The 19,877-nt window shown below is 33.4% G+C and overlaps 1 protein-coding gene across 1 annotated transcript; it reads right to left on the bottom strand.

Annotated features, from left to right (window-relative positions):
• Positions 1-13,826: 13,826 nt before the first annotated feature.
• On the bottom strand, positions 13,827-16,005 carry LOC110775320 (uncharacterized). Its single transcript, XM_021979930.2, has one exon. It carries the CDS (start codon positions 15,722-15,724, stop codon positions 13,955-13,957), a length of 1,770 nt encoding a protein of 589 aa, XP_021835622.1. The 5' UTR covers positions 15,725-16,005; the 3' UTR covers positions 13,827-13,954.
• Between the last annotated feature and the right edge of the window lie 3,872 nt (positions 16,006-19,877).

Below are 19,877 nucleotides of genomic sequence, written 5' to 3'. Positions count from 1 at the left end.
TCAAAAGTGCGGTATTATTATTATTATTATTATTATTATTATTATTATTGTTATTACTATTATTGGTATATATTTATATCATTATTATTATTACTATTATTTTATTACTATTATTGCTTCTATAAAAAAGAATGTTGTTTTCAGTGAAAAACTAAAATTTATTATTTAAAGCATAAAAAAGCATTAACAAAATATTCAAATTCATCATGTTCAGATTTGCAAAGATCTTGTCTAGATCACAACCGATCCTTACAAATTAAATCATGTACAATCCTTACAGAACCAATATGTTCAGATCAAAACTGATTTGTACAGATTATGTCCAGATCAGAATCGATATGTTCAGATCAGAACTGGTCTAGATATCAACTCTTTACAGATTATGTTCATATCAGAATTGATCTGCTGAGATCATGTCCATATCATAATTGATTTGTACAGATCATGTCCAAACCAGAAATGGTTTGTCCAGATCATGACCAGATCAAAACTCTGTACATATCATGTCCATATCAGAACTGATCTGTATAGATCATGTCCAGATCAGAACTAATCTGTACAGATCATGTCCAAATCAAAACTGATCTGTACAAATCATGTCCATATTAGAATTGATATACAAAGATGTCCATATCAGAACCAATCTGTCCAGATCAAAACTCATACTTGTAGATCAAAACCCATATATTTGGATCGATCCATCTAGATCATACCTAAATCTGTACTGATTTGTCAAGATCAAGTCCATATCAAAACCCATATATCCAGATCATGTCCAAATTTGAATCGATCTATTTCGATCAAAACCGACCTGTCCAAATCATGTCCAAATTAGAACCTGTCTGTACAGATCATGTCCAGATCAAAACTTCTTTGTATAGATCATGTCCAGATATGTACTGATCATATCGATATTAGAACCGATCTATCCAAATCATGTCCGTCGGTATGGTCCGACAATTGGGTTACTTTTATTATTATTTATTTTGGTGTTTGGTGGGCTCCCAACACCCTTCCTTAATTGATAGTTATTTTAGGCCCGTTCGAAGCTTATTCTAAATTAATCTATGAGTAAAGAGTCGTGTCAAGAGTCGAGTCTTGTCTCCATGATTAATTGTTTATTAAATGGCTTTTGCATGTGAATTATTTTATTGTTGAGTGAAGCATGTCAATACTAGGATTTCATTTTAGCTTGTTCGTACTTAGTTTTCGCTGATTTCGTGCTTCATGTCTTTTGGTCATGGCCTTCGCCTTAATGATCCTATGATGATCCATCATTACATTTGCGTTGCCGGGGAGTAGACTTAAAATAAACAGGTTTGTAGAGATAACTTGCAAAAGAAGTTATCTAGCATGGGGAAATGTCTGAGCGATGTTTTTCTCGTACATTATTAAAATCTATTATTTTATTAGTCTAGACTATTTAAATTACTTAGTTAATGGATTTATTTAACGTATTTGGTTTTGGGCCGTTATGGTTCGAAATTGTATGGAGGCCATTAACTATTAATTAATGTTTTGAATGTTAGTTATATTTCCGCTGCGTAATTTTGGTACTAGCCTTAACCGTTATCACGGTGACGGTAATACTTTATTAATTCCTTTATTTTAAGTTGGAAAATGGTTTTATAAAGGCAAGGAATTATTAGGGTGTTACAATTTTTGTGTACAAAAATATCAGTATAAGTTATATAACGATGATGAACCGTTAAATCTATATTAACAAGATTTGACTGATTGTATATTTTTTAGGAAAATTTGGTAATATTAATCCAACTTTTGACCGATTTTCTTTAATTAATCCCACTTATGGCATATTTTTTTAATAATCTCACATTTACTACCAACGACTTTAATATTACAAAATTTTCCTATCTTTAAAAACTTTTCCTATTTATTTTAACAATTTTGAAAATTTATTTAGAAATAGTCAAACATTATTGACTTAAATATTCCACCATTTAATCATAGAGTGTTTCCATAAGTTGTAAGATTTTTTTTTCAATTATATATTGGTTATCACAAATTCTTATTTACAAGGATTGTACAATAATTATTGTACACCAGAGTTAAAGTTAACTCAAAATGCGTAATTATATATGTAAAAGTTATCTATCTTTTTAGTGATTGTTTTTTTCATTTTAATAAAACTTATTTCTTCAAAATCACTAATAATGTATAAAATTAATCATTGAACACTTTAAAATGTTTATCTATCATTTTTTTTTACTAATATAAAAGTTAATCAAAATTAAGTTAAAGTTACAAAAAAATGGGTAAAAATTATCTTGGTGTACAATAAACTAGATTTTAGCCCGTACGATGCACGGATTCTATTAAATTGTTATGTTTAAATAAAAATCTTATGTATATACCACTTTTATATATTAGATTAGATTAGTTTTTGATTTTGCATTGAATTTCATTTTAGATTTTTTTATTATGAAAGTGTTTGTTTTTGGATAAAATTGTATATGCGTAATATTAATAAATAATTCATAAAAAATATCAACGTGAAAGTTAATCATTTCTTTACGTGGCACTCGACTTTTTTAATTCAAAATTAATTTTGAAATCTTATTTTTCATTGGCCGAAACCATTAGATTTTTCTATGTGGCGCTCTAATATTGGATTAATGTTTGATTTTAAATTAAATTAAATTTATTTTATTTTAGATTATTGTTTGATTTTGGATGATTTTTATTTTAGATTTATTTTTTTAATTATTAGAGTGTTTGATTTTAGATGGAGTTGTATATATTAGTAATTAATTAATTAAAATATCTACATGGCACCTAATTAATTATCTACGTGGAAATCGATTCTTTTTTAATTATTAGAGTGTTTGATTTTCGATGGAGTTGTATATATTAGTAATTAATTAATTAAAATATCTACGTGGCACCTAATTAATTATCTACGTGTCACTTGATTTTTTAAATTCAAAAAGAAATTAGAAATATTATTTTTCATTGGCCGAAACCATTAGTAATCCTAGGTGACGCTCTAATATTTCAGCAAATATTCCTCCATTGGCCGAAGCCATTAGATTTTTCTACGTGGCGCTCTAATATTGGATTAATGTTTGATTTTAAATTGAAATTTATTTATTTTATTTTAGATTATTGTTTTATTTTGGATGAATTTTATTTTAGATTCATTTTTTAATTATTAGAGTGTTTCATTTTAGACGGAGTTGTATATATTAGTAATTAATTAATTAAAATATCTACGTGGCACCTAATTAATTATCTACGTGGAAATCGATTATTTTTTTTAATTATTAGAGTGTTTGATTTTCGATGGAGTTGTATACATTAATAATTAATTAATTAAAATATCTACGTGGCACCTAATTAATTATCTACGTGGCACTTGATTTTTTTAATTCAAAAAGAAATTAGAAATCTTATTTTTCATTGGCCGAAACCATTAGTAATCCTAGGTGGCGTTCTAATCTTTAAGCAAATATGCCTCCTTTATATATGTATATTAGATTTATTGTACACCTTATGCGCGCAAGACCTTTTAATTGATTAAATATATTAAATTTCCTTCTTCTGGTTGATGCATGAATTCTGGTTCAACAGAAACCTCTTGTATCACAACAGCCACGGCAAAATCCCCAGATTTTGTACGCATGTATTTAACTCTTGATCCATCCGACGTCGGTGAAGGTCCCCACGTTGATGATATCGGTATAGGGTTCACCTTCGGCAGCATCGGTGGATCCTTTTACCACTTCCTCAAGGCCGTCTGTACTAAAACAATTCCAATTAATTCCAAACTCTCCGCCGGAATCAATGCAGCACGCGCTAATGCTCCGCGCCTTGCTGCGTTTTGGGTGCTATTTTCGATAGCAAACAGCCTCACGGCGACCGCCGCTGTTGCAGTTCTAGGTGAGCAGGCTAATAGATGGATCGGTGGACCCGCCTGGGCCGGCGCCGCTGCCATTATGTGGGGCCCTCGTGGCCTTGCTTCTGCTACACGCGCTTCCCTCGCGTTTGGTGGTTTTTTTGGTGCTAATACCATCCTCTTATACCGGGGCCGCAATGATCCTCACCAGTTTAAACGTATTAATGATTATACTTATCCCCATTACCTTCTTCATCAACAACATGAATAATTCAATAATTAGCTTTTTTTTTGTTTTTTTTTCTAGGGTTTACAAATTGGGTTTTCTAGGCCAGAAAATAATTACATACCGTTAGTCTGATTGTTTTTTGAACGTCTAAGGGAGAGCAATCTAAAAAATTAGCTTCTAAATGGAGATTTTTATTGTTATTTAACACCTTAACAAAACCAACTTTTGTAATTAAACACCTTACTTATTCTCTTTATCCACGATTACAGACTTGAATATTCTTAGTTTTTGTTCTCAATTTGTTCTCCTTCAAAATTCTGAAATTGATGCAACTGGAATTACATTTTTTAGTTTAAACGTATTAATGATTATACTATTTCAGGTTGGATTATTCCAGTTGTACGTTTGGTTTTGAGTTGTTCAATCAAGACAGGTAAATATAAATATTGATGCTTCATGTCATAAAATTGTGTTCCAAGTTCCAACTATAGGAGGATATGTGTGGATGATAGGCGGCTCATGCATTGTACGGGAACCCAAATATTTAGGTTAATACTTAAAACGATTCACTCAAAATATTTTTGGGTGGAAATGAGGCACTACCCACTGTACCCAGCTTACACGGCTACACCACCATGAAACTCATATTTATGTGTTCAGTTATTATTTTATAAATGTTAATTAAAGTATGCGCTAGGAATATATAACGATTTAAGAGAGGGGCGTTTTATTTTATGTCGTTGATGTAACGGTTATCTAAGGGAGGCCGTTCTCTATATAAAAGACGCCTATAATTATAAAAAGGGCTGATTAGGATGTTTACGTGACAATGTTGAACTCTTTACTAGGTGTACTCCCTAGACCCTAGGCATTGTTCGGGTTGCTGATTACATTTTGAAATGCCAGAAATAGAAGTGTTAGTCATTCTTTATTAAATTTCTTTCAAGATGCCAAGTAGCAAAGGAATGCTGCGGATGATGGATTCTTTGCTATGAATCTTCTTCCCTTTCCAGTTCTGAGCATCATGATGCAGGTGCATATCGCACTATGCTGTGTGTTAACGCGATGATGAAAGAGTCTCTGGTTTTGATGTTGAAAGAGTTTTTACCGATGATTCATTTCTTTTCCTAGATTACCTATATATGAATGGCTGGGATGCATATGTGAGTTGATGAGCGCATAACTAACCATTTCCTAGTCTTAAAATTAAGATTAAGGATTGAATTTGGGTTAGAGATGAAGAAGAAGGAAGGGGAAAATTTGTGAAAAAACAAAAAGAAAACGAAAAAATGGGCCACATTAATTTAATGGAAAACTTAACAGTTTCTTTAAGTGGTGGTAATTTTGAAAGTTTGTAATTTTATAAAGTGATAATTTTAAAATAAATTTTTAGAAGGTGGTAAGTTTGAAAAAGTGGACTTTATAAGGTGGTAATTTTGGTTTTTTTTTTTTTAGTAAAAAGTATGCATTTAGAAGCTATGCTTTTTTCCTGCATATGCACTGTTCCAAAATGTGGCGTGAATTGTCATCACCGTTATCATCCCTAAACCACGGTTGAAATGGAAAGTTACGTTCCTACCCTTATTTCTTTGTTTATTATCAACGCTGCCACTTGATTGACGAATTTTGTTAATCTGCGAGATTTGTTTAGGAATTACTCTCCTCGCTCCCCTCCTCCCTCCTCCCTCGGGCACTCTTCCTTTTCTCCCCTCTTCCACTATAAAAGTTCTCTCCCTTTTACTAAAATAAAGGCAAACCCACATTTTCCCTTACTTTTAAATCGGAGCTCAAGCTCAGGAACGAGAATTCCTCTCGCTTTCACTCGCTTCCTGTAACGCCCCGACCTCTATTTCAAGTAACTAAGCAGCATAATTTACCTAATTCGGTCGGGACATTACTGCCGTAACTCCCACTTGGGAATTACAAGGCAACATCATAATCATTACTTCAAAACTCCACAATTATGTAATTATTATTTTATTTCTTTAATAAAGCAACTTTCATAACTTACTAAAGAGTCTTTATTATTATAATTTAAAACATTAACTAGATGAACATTGCTAAAATGAAATCCTCGCCACTACTCGTTTCCGTCGTCCCCAGCCGTACCTAAAACAGAAAACAAAACGGTGAGCCGAAGACTCAGTAACGAACTATATATTCTAGTAACGTAAATTCATTTCAACTCATTTTAGTTGACAAAACAGGGAGTATAGAATAAAGTAAAACATTATATTAATTCATTTATAACCTTTTTATTAACATGCTAGTCTTTGGCAGGTATGACATGGTGGAACGTCTTCCACGATGGGCCAGTGCCCATAAAACATGAGAGCCTTGGCTAAATGGGCGGGTGCCCCATAGGTACATGCATGACCGAGAATCGTAACCTGTTGTAACCTGTGAACATATACTGCCAAACGGACTAGGTCTTTTATTTTCATTTATCATGTTTCGTTAAATTTACTTTACTTAGCCTTTGTTCTTCAGTTGAAGTAACATAATTCCTTTAGATCATAAGATCGATAAAACATTAATATTTTCATGATTTCATATAAATATTTCATTTATGAAATAATTCAATCAAATCATATTTCATTCCCGCAATTCATAAAACATGTAAAACATTTCGCTTATAAATTCACATAACGTCATAATTTCTTAAATACACTTAGAAGGGATTGTGGGTACTAGAAATTGTCGTTACCTCAATTCTGCGTTTCACTAAGCTTTGTTCTTGGTTCGTTCTTTCTGAGCTCCGAGTCCGAATCCTTTCAAAAGATTAAATTATTGAATTAATATTAAAACGATAAATATTATTATTAGTTTACAAATTCATAAATTAATTAAATATGAAATAATTAAGTAAAACATATATTTAAATTCAAGTTTTAAGTGAACACATATATTTATAATTCTAAATCTAGAATAATAACCAATTTTATTAGCATAAAATAACAATATTAGAATAAACGAGTAAAACCTATTAAGTTTACTTGGACAAGTAGGTAAAATATATTAAAAATATTAGAATAAATAAGTAAAACAGCTTAGAGAGTTGGGCCAAGATAGAGTTGGGCTTACTTGGATTTGTAAAATAAAACCAAGCTCCAAAATAGGAACTTGGTTCCTGGAACTCGCGCAAAGGAACAGAGAGGAAAGCAGGGGCGAGCAACAAAGCAGAAGCAACGACGAAGGAAACAGAGGAAGGAGGAAGAGGTGGCAGCTCGATCTGGGCGGCGCGGTGTGCTGGTTATGGTGGTTGCAGGCGGCGCGGTGGTCGGGGAACGCTGGGTGGGTGGTGGTGGTTGCGTGGCTGCATGGAGGAGAGGGAGGCATGGGGTTGGCCGCAGAGACGAGGGAGGCAAGGGAGGTTGGAGGAGAGAGGGCGGCGAAGGAGGTGGTAGTGTTTGGTTGTGTTGGTGGTGGTGGCAGTCACGATGGTGGCCAGTGGTTATGGTGGTTCAGAATTTATTTTAGGAGGTAAACTAGAAATTTAAAATCAAAATCGAAATTAAAATTGAAATTGAAATTGTTAATCTGATTTGTGTTGCATTTGGGGATGAATGATCAGCTATTTATAGAAGTCTGGGTGCTCCATTGATGCCACAAATCAGCTTGTTTGAAGTGCAAGTGTGAGAGGTTGAGCAAGAAAATTGGTGATTCATATTGGGCTGGTTACTCTAGTTTTAGGTTTACAGATCTGCAAGTAGGTTTGATAAATTAGCAAGAGAATTGATTGTAGTAGAGACACATAGAAATTTGGTGATTGAGGTTCATTTCAACGGTGACACGGTTGAAGGAGGAGGAAGAGAAGTTTGAAAATTGATTCTTAGTTTCCTTGTGAGCAAGGGCAATTTGGTAATTACAAAATGTTAGACAATTTTTCATAATTTATTACTAAAAATAGAGTAATAATATTGATTAATTTCCGGAAATAATTTTATAAAGTACTAACTTTAGTTTTCGGATTAAATTTGTCGTTAACGAAATTGTTATTTTAAAATCTTTTATAAGTTACAAAATATTCCGTAGGATTAAAATGTAGTTATTCTCGTAAATATAAAAGTAAATTCTATAATCTGAAAATAAATCGTGTAGTAATGTTAAAATTCATAAATAAAACTTTTCGTTAATAAAGTACGAGATTGAAAATTTAAAACGAATTTTAAGCTAATAAAAATAATTAAAACTTAATTAATCGAGTTTTGAAATTCCGGGGTATTACACTTACACTCGCTCCCGCTCAGGTTTCTTGCTGAATGCAGATTGTATTTATGATTTTAGGATTTGTTGATTTTTTGCTTATAATTGTTGTTATTATTTTTAGGATTTGTTGATTTTCTATTTATAATTGTGCTTTTGATTTTTAGGATTTGTTGATTTTTTTGTTGAAATTCAGTTTATCGATATGTATTTCTCTTGTTTTTTTGTATGTTTAATCGTTTTCTTCATCTTGTTGATTTTCTGCTTATAATTTTTTTTATTAATTTTAGGATTTTTTGATTTTCTGCTTATAATTGTTGTTATGAATTTTAGGATTTGTTGATTTTTTTGTTGAAATTCAGTTTATCGCTTTGTATTTCTCTCGTTTCTCTTTTATTCTTTGTTTTTGTTTTTGTATGTTTAATCGTTTTCTTCATGTTTATACATTGTTTGAACTGTTGAAAAAAGAGAGACAGTGATCGATTTAAGGATTGTGATTTTTATTTTTATTTGAATTTCTGTGATTTTTATTGTTATTTGAATTTCTGTGATTTTTTGTGATATGTTAGAATGTCTTGGATAGCTACCATGGAGAAACTAGTATACATATGTAAATTGTACAAGGAGAAAGTCATCAACCCTATATGGAAAAATAAGAAGAAAGAGGAGCCTGAACCTGAACCTGATGAATATTTTTACTACTCCTCCGATTATTACGATTATTACTACAATGCACGATTATTACTACTCAATAAATATTTTTATGTAGTATTTTTAATAATTTAATAATCATTTACAGAAAATTTAATAAAATAAAATATATTTCGTAAATGAGTTCATCAACACCATTTAATTTAATTTTCCCTAAATAAATAATTAAAAAAAAAAGTTTTTTTCAAACATTTTAACACACAAATAAGTTTATTTCAGTCAAAATAAGTTTTTCTTAGATAAAATAAATTCAGATAAAGAATAAAACAAAGACTTAAGTTAACTAAATTTATCTAAACTTATATTCCTTGAAATAAGTGTACTCATATTTATTTTTAATATAAGTTAATAATTTGCCAATATTTGTTTTCTTTCAGTTATTTATAAAAAGTTTCTCATATTTACTCTTTTCGCAACTTTTTATTTTCTCCTTTTTCACCACTATTCCATTTTATTTCTTTACTTAAATTATTAATATCGTTACGTATTTTTTTGAAGATACGACACATTCATTTTTCAGAAGACAAAAGTATTTTAAGTCATTATTAAATTAATATAATACAAAAAAGTTTAAAATATTGTTAAAAAGTTTTGAAAATTATATCTTTCTTAAGTTAATCAATAAAGGTACTTTTTGTTTCCAAATAATAATTTATATAATGCATATGAGAGATATGAGATACAATTAACTTTCTACAATAAGAATTGGTAGCTACGGAAAATTATTTTCTCCATTTTTGTAAGTTTTATAAAAAAATATTTTTTAAATTAAAAAAAAACTAAAGACTCACCATAAGATGGAACGTGTCATGTCTGGTGTGTCTTTTAGTATACATTTACTGATTATTGATGATTGAGGCTTAATTATGGCAAAATTTTAAGCCTTAATAGACTTCTATGTAATTTTTTTCCAATAATGTAGATTTTTTTTTTCAAATAAATATCCATATCATATATTTTAATTAAAAAAATACAAAACGCACCAGGAGATGACGTGCATTGTTTTGCGTGTCTTGTTTTTTGAGCGAGTTTTGCGTGTCTTTAAGTATATAGTAATTGATGGATTGATTGATAGTTATAGTTATTGATCATGGTAGTTACAAATGTGCCACAAACATTCTCGCAAAGAAGGAACACGTAATATTTTTGGTATTATTTTAAAATAAAGTTTGTAATTGTTTATTGACTGTTTAGAAATGAAATTGTAAAAAAATAATATTACGTAGTACAAAAGATGTATGTTGCTATATTAATATATTTTGAAAGAATATAATATAAAGATATTTATAATATGCATTACAAATAAAAAAAATTGATTAAAGATATCAATGTAATGATTGCGACATTGTCATGTTCATATAGTTCAAGAACAGAACTACTAGTCACTTTGCATATATTTTAGTCGTCTAGCATTTTCTATGCGTCCACCTTTATAGAATATTCCGACCAGGGACAATTTTCAACTTTTGACATTCAAGTTCACTAATAAACATATATTATAGTACGGAGTATATATATTTCATAAATTAATTCGATCATAAGTTTTTGTTAAATATCTTGTTAGTTACTATATAAATTATGTCCAATAATGATTATATTATTTTGATATTGTACATACACTCCGTCTGTAATATTTTCCATAATAACTTTGTGATAAACAATAGACGTCAATAAAATCTTTAAATTAAATAGTTTCTTTAATTTAGATAAAATATATTATGTTATACCATATATTCAATACTATAGATTGTGCAGTCTATATACTACGGAGTAATACAAATGATATGCATTTATGTAATAAAAATGAAAAAGTAGAATTAAAAATATATGACTCGTGTCGTCAGCACCGCAACGCGGTACCCTCCCTTTTAGTATAGTGTAATCTATTTCCACGCGTTACTCAGTGCCGTAGTGGTTAAAACTCCCTAAAACACTATTTCTAAAAAACTATGTCAAAACAAAGTTCAAATATAAAATAAGATATTAAGGATATAAGATAAATTAAATGTAACACAAGTTCAAATTGTACCTTATTATAACTTCCAATAAAAATTAATAAGGTAAGATAAGATAAGATAACATGTAATAAGATAAGATAGTATAAGCAAAATCTAGGTAAATAGTTTCTTAGTTGCTTCAATGGAGCTTTTCCGAGTTAATCTCGTTGATTAGGAAAATTGTCCCAATCAAATGGCATTTTCGTAAATAAATGAACATTTTATTACGAAAATACCATTAAAAGTGGGCCTAACTACAATCACGTGTTATTTGATGTGGGCCCATATACAGTCAACATTATATTTTTGGAATACATTAACAACCTTGTAATATACCGTCAACGACTATCAATATACAATAAACATCCATTAATATGCCATCAACAACTATAAAAATACAGTCACTCCCTTACAATGAACAATTATACTGCCTATACTTTCCGAGCAAGATATTTACGAATTTGCCATTTGATAGGAAAGTCTTACCAATCACTGAGATTAACTCGGAATTTCTCGCTTCAATGTCATTTTCGAAGATAATATCTCTGGTGATTACATATTTATATGCTTACTTTTTGCTGACCTATATCCCACTTGGCCATTTTCTTTCCTATTAATCCTCTTTCAGGTTACATTGTTTGATAATCTTCCTTTCAGATTACTAAGATGGAACAAAGTACACCTTGATTTTTGACACTATTTACGAATTTTAATTTGGCTATCATTTATAATTTATGGGTAAGAAAAAACATAGTCGTGCCTTGTTTGATTCGTCTCAATATGTATTTTTGGAATATCAACTTTTTATAATTTTTACGAATACAAAACTAGAGATATTAATATTCAAACATTTACATTGACAAATATAAAAAGGCAAATTATACTCATTATTTTAAAACAGAGGAAGTACTGCGTAATTGTTCGTTTTTGGATAAAAAAACAAAGACCCGTGACTTTAGGCACTCGTGAATAAATTCGTCATGTGCAAAGTAGTGAACCGTAGAAAAATTGAAAAGGGCATGCTCTACTTTTGGGGATACCACTACTAGACTACTCCATTGAGTATTGACCCAAAAACCCAGGAATTCAACAAACGGTAAACTCAACAACTCATTGGTGATCCTGTAGCCAATACAAAGTGGAGATGCATCATGCGGATTTCGGATAAAGGAAGAGGGTTGCGGTAGATTTGTGGTGGCCAGTGTAAAAACTAAGTCACATGTCAGGACATAAATCGACAATGGAATATCGATCTTCTATCATGTTAGCCGACCCAATTTATTTTGGTACTAAGGCTTTGTTGTTGTTGTTTATAAATTAATAGAATGTTAAACTAAACAAGTATTTAATTAGTTGAACAGTTGAACTTTGTTTTTCGCACAACTTTATTTATATCCAGGTTAATGGATAAGGCTATTTGAGAATGGAGAAAAAGTACACGATAATTTACAATGAGTGTACATTAAATACTTTAAACCGAATAAAAAGTTAACTCAAAATATTTAAAAGTTACCCGTATATATATACTACGGAGCATTTTTTAGTGATAATTTTTTTCATTTTAATAAAAAATATTTTTTTCAAAATCACTAAAAATGTATAAAATTAATCATTTAACCATTAAAATGTGTATCTATCAATTAAAAAAATCATAATAAAAGAATTAACCAAAACATAGTAAAAATTACAAAAAAACAGAATAAAAGTTACTTTGATGTACGATAAATTTATTGTATACCTTATATGTGCAAGTCTGCAAGACCTATTAGAAAAAGTATAGTACCACTAATAATATGCCCGTAGTAAGGATGGATCCAACTCTCTCAAAGTTTAAAATTTATTGTATACCTAATATGTGCAAGTCTGCAAGACCTATTAGGAAAGCATAAGTATGTAAGAAATTAACAAGGTACTATATGTAGTTACGTGGATCTTTTACCAAAGTGGCTAGTTTTACAATTTTATTTACCAAAATGACTATCTTTTAATTTTATTTCCCAAACTAGCTATTATTTAGATTTTAAACTAGCTATATTTTAATTTTGATTTTAAAGTAAAAGCAATGAATCGGTCTAAGTTTTTATTTTTATATTGAACCGGTTTGAGCTTTTTTAAAATAGTGAACCGCTTTGATTTTCTTTTTAATAGTGAACCGGTTTGATACATATTTTTTTTAATAGAGAACCGGTTTGATATTTTTTTAAAAAAAATAGTGAACCGGTTTGATTTTTTTTAAATAGTGAACCAGTTTGGTTTGAGTATTTAAAAAACAAAATATTAAACTGATTTGGGTTTTAAATAGCCTCAATTGTCTACTTGAGCATATTTGAATTTGTACCTTCTTTCGTTCATTACCCTATTTATGTCATTTTTTTTTTTTCTGAGTATCGAGTTCTACTGGGAATACATGTTGCTTTGGACGAAAATTAGGGACAATGGTTAGTTATGGAGTTATCATATTTAAGTTTACGAAGTTTTTAAATTTAAGTTTAAAGGTTTTAGTGTTTATTAATTTTTTTTTTGTCTAAAATAAAAAAAAATATAAAACTGGTTTACATATATATTAAAAAATAAAAACCAAACCAGTTTAATGGTTTTTTTTTTTGGTCTCAAAGTCAAAATAGTCATTTTGGTAATAATACGAAATAGCTAGTTTGGGAAATAGAATTTAAAAGTAGCCATTTTGGTAAATAAAATTTTAAAAGTAGCCAGTTTGGCAAAAGATCCTAGTTACGTTATGTACTATATGCTTGTTAATTATTTTGCTAATCAGATTATTATGGATGCACAACCTTGGTAGCCAAGGATTACTCTTTTATAAATATACTTAAGCGATCAATAATTGAGGCCATTTGCATTGAGAATCAAACATTTAACAGTTATACAATAATTAACAAAAAATAATAATATAAAAAATAAACTACAATACTTTGAAGCAACCTTTAACAATTAACACTAGTTGTTCAGCTTGTTGTTTGTGTTGACGGGCACGAGCGCCTTCTCCTTATCTGCTGCCTCTGCTTGCTCTCTAAACTTCTTATAGATATCACCTTTGTAAAATTCACGAGTTCGTACCACCAATATAAATGAAACCAATGCACCAAAAAATGTAACACAAGCCAAAACAATAAACGACAACCTATAACAATGTGACCCTAAACAAGTTAATTCCTTAACATCCGACCTTTTTAAACCTTTCTTAGCCAACTCTTTTAAAGCCGCCTTATCATACAACATTCCCGTCACCTTAACATTAAGAATGTACGACCCAAGTGGGCTAGCCAACTGTCCACAATTGAACAATGTTGAGTAATACTTGAGCCCGAACAACTCCGAAATGATGGCGAACAAAAGAGGTAATTGTGCTCCGAATGAGAACCCGATTATCACCGATGCAATGTAAACGGATCCTGGGATGGGGAACGCGATGAGGAGATGGCCCACACAAGCTAGCATTAGAACTAGGGTTAACATTAACGGTCTTGGGATCTTCCATTTGGCTAAGAGGGCTTCGGATACAAACCCGGCAAAGACCCGACCAAAATAGTTCCATATACTAACTAGAGATACAAATGAGCTGATTGTTTTATTTGGGTAACCCAATGATTCTCCTATTTGACCCAAATTATCAACAGCGGTTAAACTTGACCCTAACCCGCATAATGTAGATAGGAACAAAATACCCATATCCATGCTTAAAAGTGCTTGTAGTATTGTATAGTCTTCCCCTCTTTCTGGCTTGTTACATATTGTAAGAAAACATGACCTCTCCTTGTCTGTTTTCTTACCTGTTTTCTTACCATTACTACCATCAACAAAATCTAGAAGCTCTTTTTCGTTGTCGATTGACCCAACAATATCATCACTACTCATAAACGTGGTTGTGGTTTGAATCTGGGTTTGAGTTCGGATCAAGTACTCTTCCCTAACAGCAATCAACAAAGGCAAAAACAGAGTAGCACAAACAACAGTAGCACTACCAGCATAAGCTTCCTTACTAAAAGTGATAAACTTTTGTAAAATGATCATAGCCATCAAAAATAAGGCTAACCCAATTGAAACATACAAAAAGTGGTAAAAAACTTTTACCTCATTAGGTTGCCGGGAAACCCTTAATGTTCTAATGGTGTACACAAAAACCACTGAAATGGCGGCGGGTAACCACGCGATTAGCAAAATAAGTGATTTAGAATCATTATTACCATAGATTGCTAGGTAAATTTGGGTCATAACTGCTCCACTTAACCCTACAAAACCTTTCAATAAACCCAGCATAATTCCCCTACTTTCAGGGAAGTTTTTAACACAAGTAACTAACGCACCTGTGTTTGCGAAATTCTGAGAATTCGCGCCTATCATTATGTACAAGCACATATGCCAAACTTTAGGCCGAGAGATTTTATAAGTAACGGCTAACCAAACCATGAAATACCCGGCAAAATTCATACCAGACCCGATTAGTAACACGGCCCATGTTGGGATTACTTCGGCGATAAGGCCCGAGAAAACCCCGACATTGGCTCCCAAATCTTTGAAAAACCCTAAAAGATTAAGAGTTGATTGATCGTATCCTAATGATGATTTGATCTCTTTGGTGTATATAGCGAATAGATATGTAGCACCGGCACCGGACATTATAAGAAAGGAGGCAAACACCGTAAACCACCTCCCTTTTACCACTTGTACGGCGAAGTTCATGGTTTCGCCACCCTTAGACTCAGTCATTGTTGGAGGTTTGCCAAGTTCAAGAGGTTTTTTTTGGTTTTGGGTTTTGGGTTTTGAAGAGAGAAAAAGAGAATGGAGGATCAATATTTTTAGCAAGGAGTTTGTTAAGAGTGTCTGAGTGTGTATGAAACGGCAACCGATTGGGGAAAAATGAGATAGGATAAAGATTAAGGGACCATATAATAATAATTAACTGTGGAATTTAAAGCAAGAAGACAAAAATACAAAATAAAGAAAAAGTGGAGTCGTTCTTGATTTAGGAGTGCAACTGTGCAAGTGTGTGATTATGATTTATGAAAGTTTTTTTTTTTTTTTTTGTTTTTTTTTGGTTTAAATAATTATGAAAAATGTGAAGGTTGACGAGATTCGAGGATTTGGGGAAAATTACAGCAAGGCGGTGTGGTTGTTACGATTTACTTTGTTTAGATTATTTGGAATCTTTTTATTATTTGAGATAGATACAAAGTATGATGTCGTCTTATGTAAGAATTGGATATACGACACCTACGTCATACAAAGTATTTTGAATTATCGAATTCGCATTATTTGGGCTCAAGAATAATCAAATGTCTAAAACAACTACTCCGTAGTAGTTACTAGTTAGGGAAGAGACTTACTTCGTACGAAGTGTTCCGGGGTTGAAACGATGGAAGGAGCGTCCTTGATGTCTTGAGTTCCGATCACGTACGGTGCCTGCAAGATGAACTCCGGGCCAAAGGTGGGGTCCCCGAGGCGGAGCCTCCGACGCTCAAGTCAGTACAATTGATGTATAAAATGAGGTGTTTAGGGGAGAGAGAGTAGGGTGGCTTCTCTAGGGTTAGAGAATGACCCCTTTACCTTGCCCTTTGAGGGGTATATATAGTGCCTTTGTTGGGCCTTTGAGGCCTTGTAAGGGATATTGGGCTTGAGTGGATTTTATTGGCTTTTAGGTTAAAATGGTGGGCCCATTTTAACACCCCAACAAATGCCCCCCAGACCCAATTCTATTTGAAAAATGGGTTGGGTTTTGATTTTGATCACTTCCAAGTGAAAGTCGATTTCAGCTCAGAATTTTAACCTCGGCTCGGATTGTAACATCGGTTCGAGTTGTAATCTCGGCTCGGGTTTTACCTTCGGATTTTTGTCCTTCGGATTTTTACCTTCGGCTCGGTTTTGTCCTTCGGATTTTTACCTTCGGCTCGGTTTTATCCTTCGGATTTTTACCTTCGGCTCGGTTTTATCCTTCGGATTTTTACCTTCGGCTCGGATTGTAACATCGATTCGAGTTGTAATCTTTGAGCGATTTTTAACCTCGTTCTTCAAATCCGGAGATCTGTTTAAGAACGTGCTTCTAAAATCGGCTCGGATTGTAACATCTGTTCGAGTTGTAATCTCGGAGCGGTTTTTTTACTTCGGCTCGGATTGTAACGTCGATTCGAGTTGTAATCTCGGAGCGATTTTTAACCTCGCTCTTCAAATCCGAAGATCTATTTAAGAACGTGCTTCTAAAATCGGCTCGGATTGTAACATCGGTTCGAGTTGTAATCTCGGAGCGGTTTCTTTACCTCGGCTCGGATTGTAACGTCGATTCGAGTTGTAATCTCGGAGCGATTTTTAACCTCGTTCTTCAAATCCGGAGATCTGTTCAAGAACGTGCTTCTAAAATCGGCTCGGATTGTAACATCGGTTCGAGTTGTAATCTCGGAGCGGTTTTTTTTACCTTCGGCTTGGATTGTAACATCGATTCGAGTTGTAATCTTTGAGCGATTTTTAACCTCGTTCTTCAAATCCGGAGATCTGTTTAAGAACGTGCTTCTAAAATCGGCTCGGATTGTAACATCGGTTCGAGTTGTAATCTCGGAGCGGCTTTTTTCCTTCGGCTCGGATTGTAACATCGATTCGAGTTGTAATCTTTGAGCGATTTTTAACCTCGTTCTTCAAATCCGGAGATCTGTTTAAGAACGTGCTTCTAAAATCGGCTCGGATTGTAACATCTGTTCGAGTTGTAATCTCGGAGCGGTTTTTTTTACTTCGGCTCGGATTGTAACGTCGATTCGAGTTGTAATCTCGGAGCGATTTTTAACCTCGCTCTTCAAATCCGAAGATCTATTTAAGAACGTGCTTCTAAAATCGGCTCGGATTGTAACATCGGTTCGAGTTGTAATCTCAGAGCGGTTTCTTTACCTCGGCTCGGATTGTAACTTCGATTCGAGTTGTAATCTCGGAGCGATTTTTAACCTCGTTCTTCAAATCCGGAGATCTGTTCAAGAACGTGCTTCTAAAATCGGCTCGGATTGTAACATCGGTTCGAGTTGTAATCTCGGAGCGGCTTTTTTTACCTTCGGCTTGGATTGTAACATCGATTCGAGTTGTAATCTTTGAGCGATTTTTAACCTCGTTCTTCAAATCCGGAGATCTGTTTAAGAACGTGCTTCTAAAATCGGCTCGGATTGTAACATCGGTTCGAGTTGTAATCTCGGAGCGGTTTCTTTACCTCGGCTCGGATTGTAACGTCGATTCGAGTTGTAATCTCGGAGCGATTTTTAACCTCGCTCTTCAAATCCGAAGATCTGTTCAAGAACGTGCTTCTAAAATCGGCTCGGATTGTAACATCGGTTCGAGTTGTAATCTCGGAGCGATTTCTTTACTTCGGCTCGGATTGTAACGTCGATTCGAGTTGTAATCTCGGAGCGATTTTTAACCTCGCTCTTCAAATCCGAAGATCTGTTCAAGAACGTGCTTCTAAAATCGGCTCGGATTGTAACATCGGTTCGAGTTGTAATCTCGGAGCGATTTCTTTACTTCGGCTCGGATTGTAACGTCGATTCGAGTTGTAATCTCGGAGCGATTTTTAACCTCGCTCTTCAAATCCGAAGATCTGTTCAAGAACGTGCTTCTAAAATCGGCTCGGATTGTAACATCGGTTCGAGTTGTAATCTCGGAGCGGCTTTTTACCTTCGGATCGGTTTTATCCTTCGGATTTTTACCTTCGGCTCGGTTTTATCCTTCGGATTTTTACCTTCGGCTCGGTTTTATCCTTCGGATTTTTACCTTCGGAAGTGATGTAGTGCCATCATGCCAATGTATGCTGTTGTTACCAATCGTGCAAGGTGATTGTGGGCTCAGTTGAGTCTGAGTTGTGGAAACTTGCTTTATTTCCAAATTCATAACTTTCACGCGTGAGCTGTTACTGGCTCCAAAAATCTGTACTCAAGCAAAATGAATCCTCTTTATTCTGAAAATGAGTTTGCAGATCTGGGAGAGTGGGAAAGCATCTTTACTTGGCCTTGAGGCTACTGGGCCACCAAAATGTAGTAACGATCTGTAGCAACAATTTGTAGCAACATTATTTGTCACCACACTACCCATTATAACGTAATTTGTTGACAAACAGTAATTTTTGGTCGGCTATTTCAGATTTCCGGCCATTTTTGCGGTTGAACATAATAGTATGAAAATGTGGATTTTCATGGGTTATTGCTCTCGATCCCCACAGACGGCGCCAAATTTTGTTCCGGGGTTGAAACGATGGAAGGAGCGTCCTTGATGTCTTGAGTTCCGATCACGTACGGTGCCTGCAAGATGAACTCCGGGCCAAAGGGGGGGTCCCCGAGGCGGAGCCTCCGACGCTCAAGTCAGTACAATTGATGTATAAAATGAGGTGTTTAGGGGAGAGAGAGTAGGGTGGCTTCTCTAGGGTTAGAGAATGACCCCTTTACCTTGCCCTTTGAGGGGTATATATAGTGCCTTTGTTGGGCCTTTGAGGCCTTGTAAGGGATATTGGGCTTGAGTGGATTTTATTGGCTTTTAGGTTAAAATGGTGGGCCCATTTTAACACCCCAACACGAAGTATTTATCAAAAAAAAATTGTAGATAGTGTTTTGAATAAGAAAGCAATTCGGACACTAAATAAGGTAAGGTAATCTAACTTTAATCTGGTTATACGTTCGATAGGTGTTGTTTCGGGATTGAAACGATGGTAGGAGCGTCCTTGATATCTTGAGTTCCGGTCACGTACGGTGCCTGTAAGATGAACTCCGGGCCAAGGGGGGGTCCCCGAGGCGGAGCCTCCGACGCTCAAGTCAGTACAATTGATGTATAAAATGAGGTGTTTAGGGGAGAGAGAGAGTAGGGTGGCTTCTTTAGGGTTAGAGAATGACCTCTTTACCTTGCC

The sequence above is a fragment of the Spinacia oleracea genome, chromosome 2 (genome assembly GCF_020520425.1).
Source record: "Spinacia oleracea cultivar Varoflay chromosome 2, BTI_SOV_V1, whole genome shotgun sequence".
NCBI lineage: Eukaryota > Viridiplantae > Streptophyta > Magnoliopsida > Caryophyllales > Amaranthaceae > Spinacia > Spinacia oleracea.
This window is presented reverse-complemented; position numbering and strand designations above follow the sequence as displayed.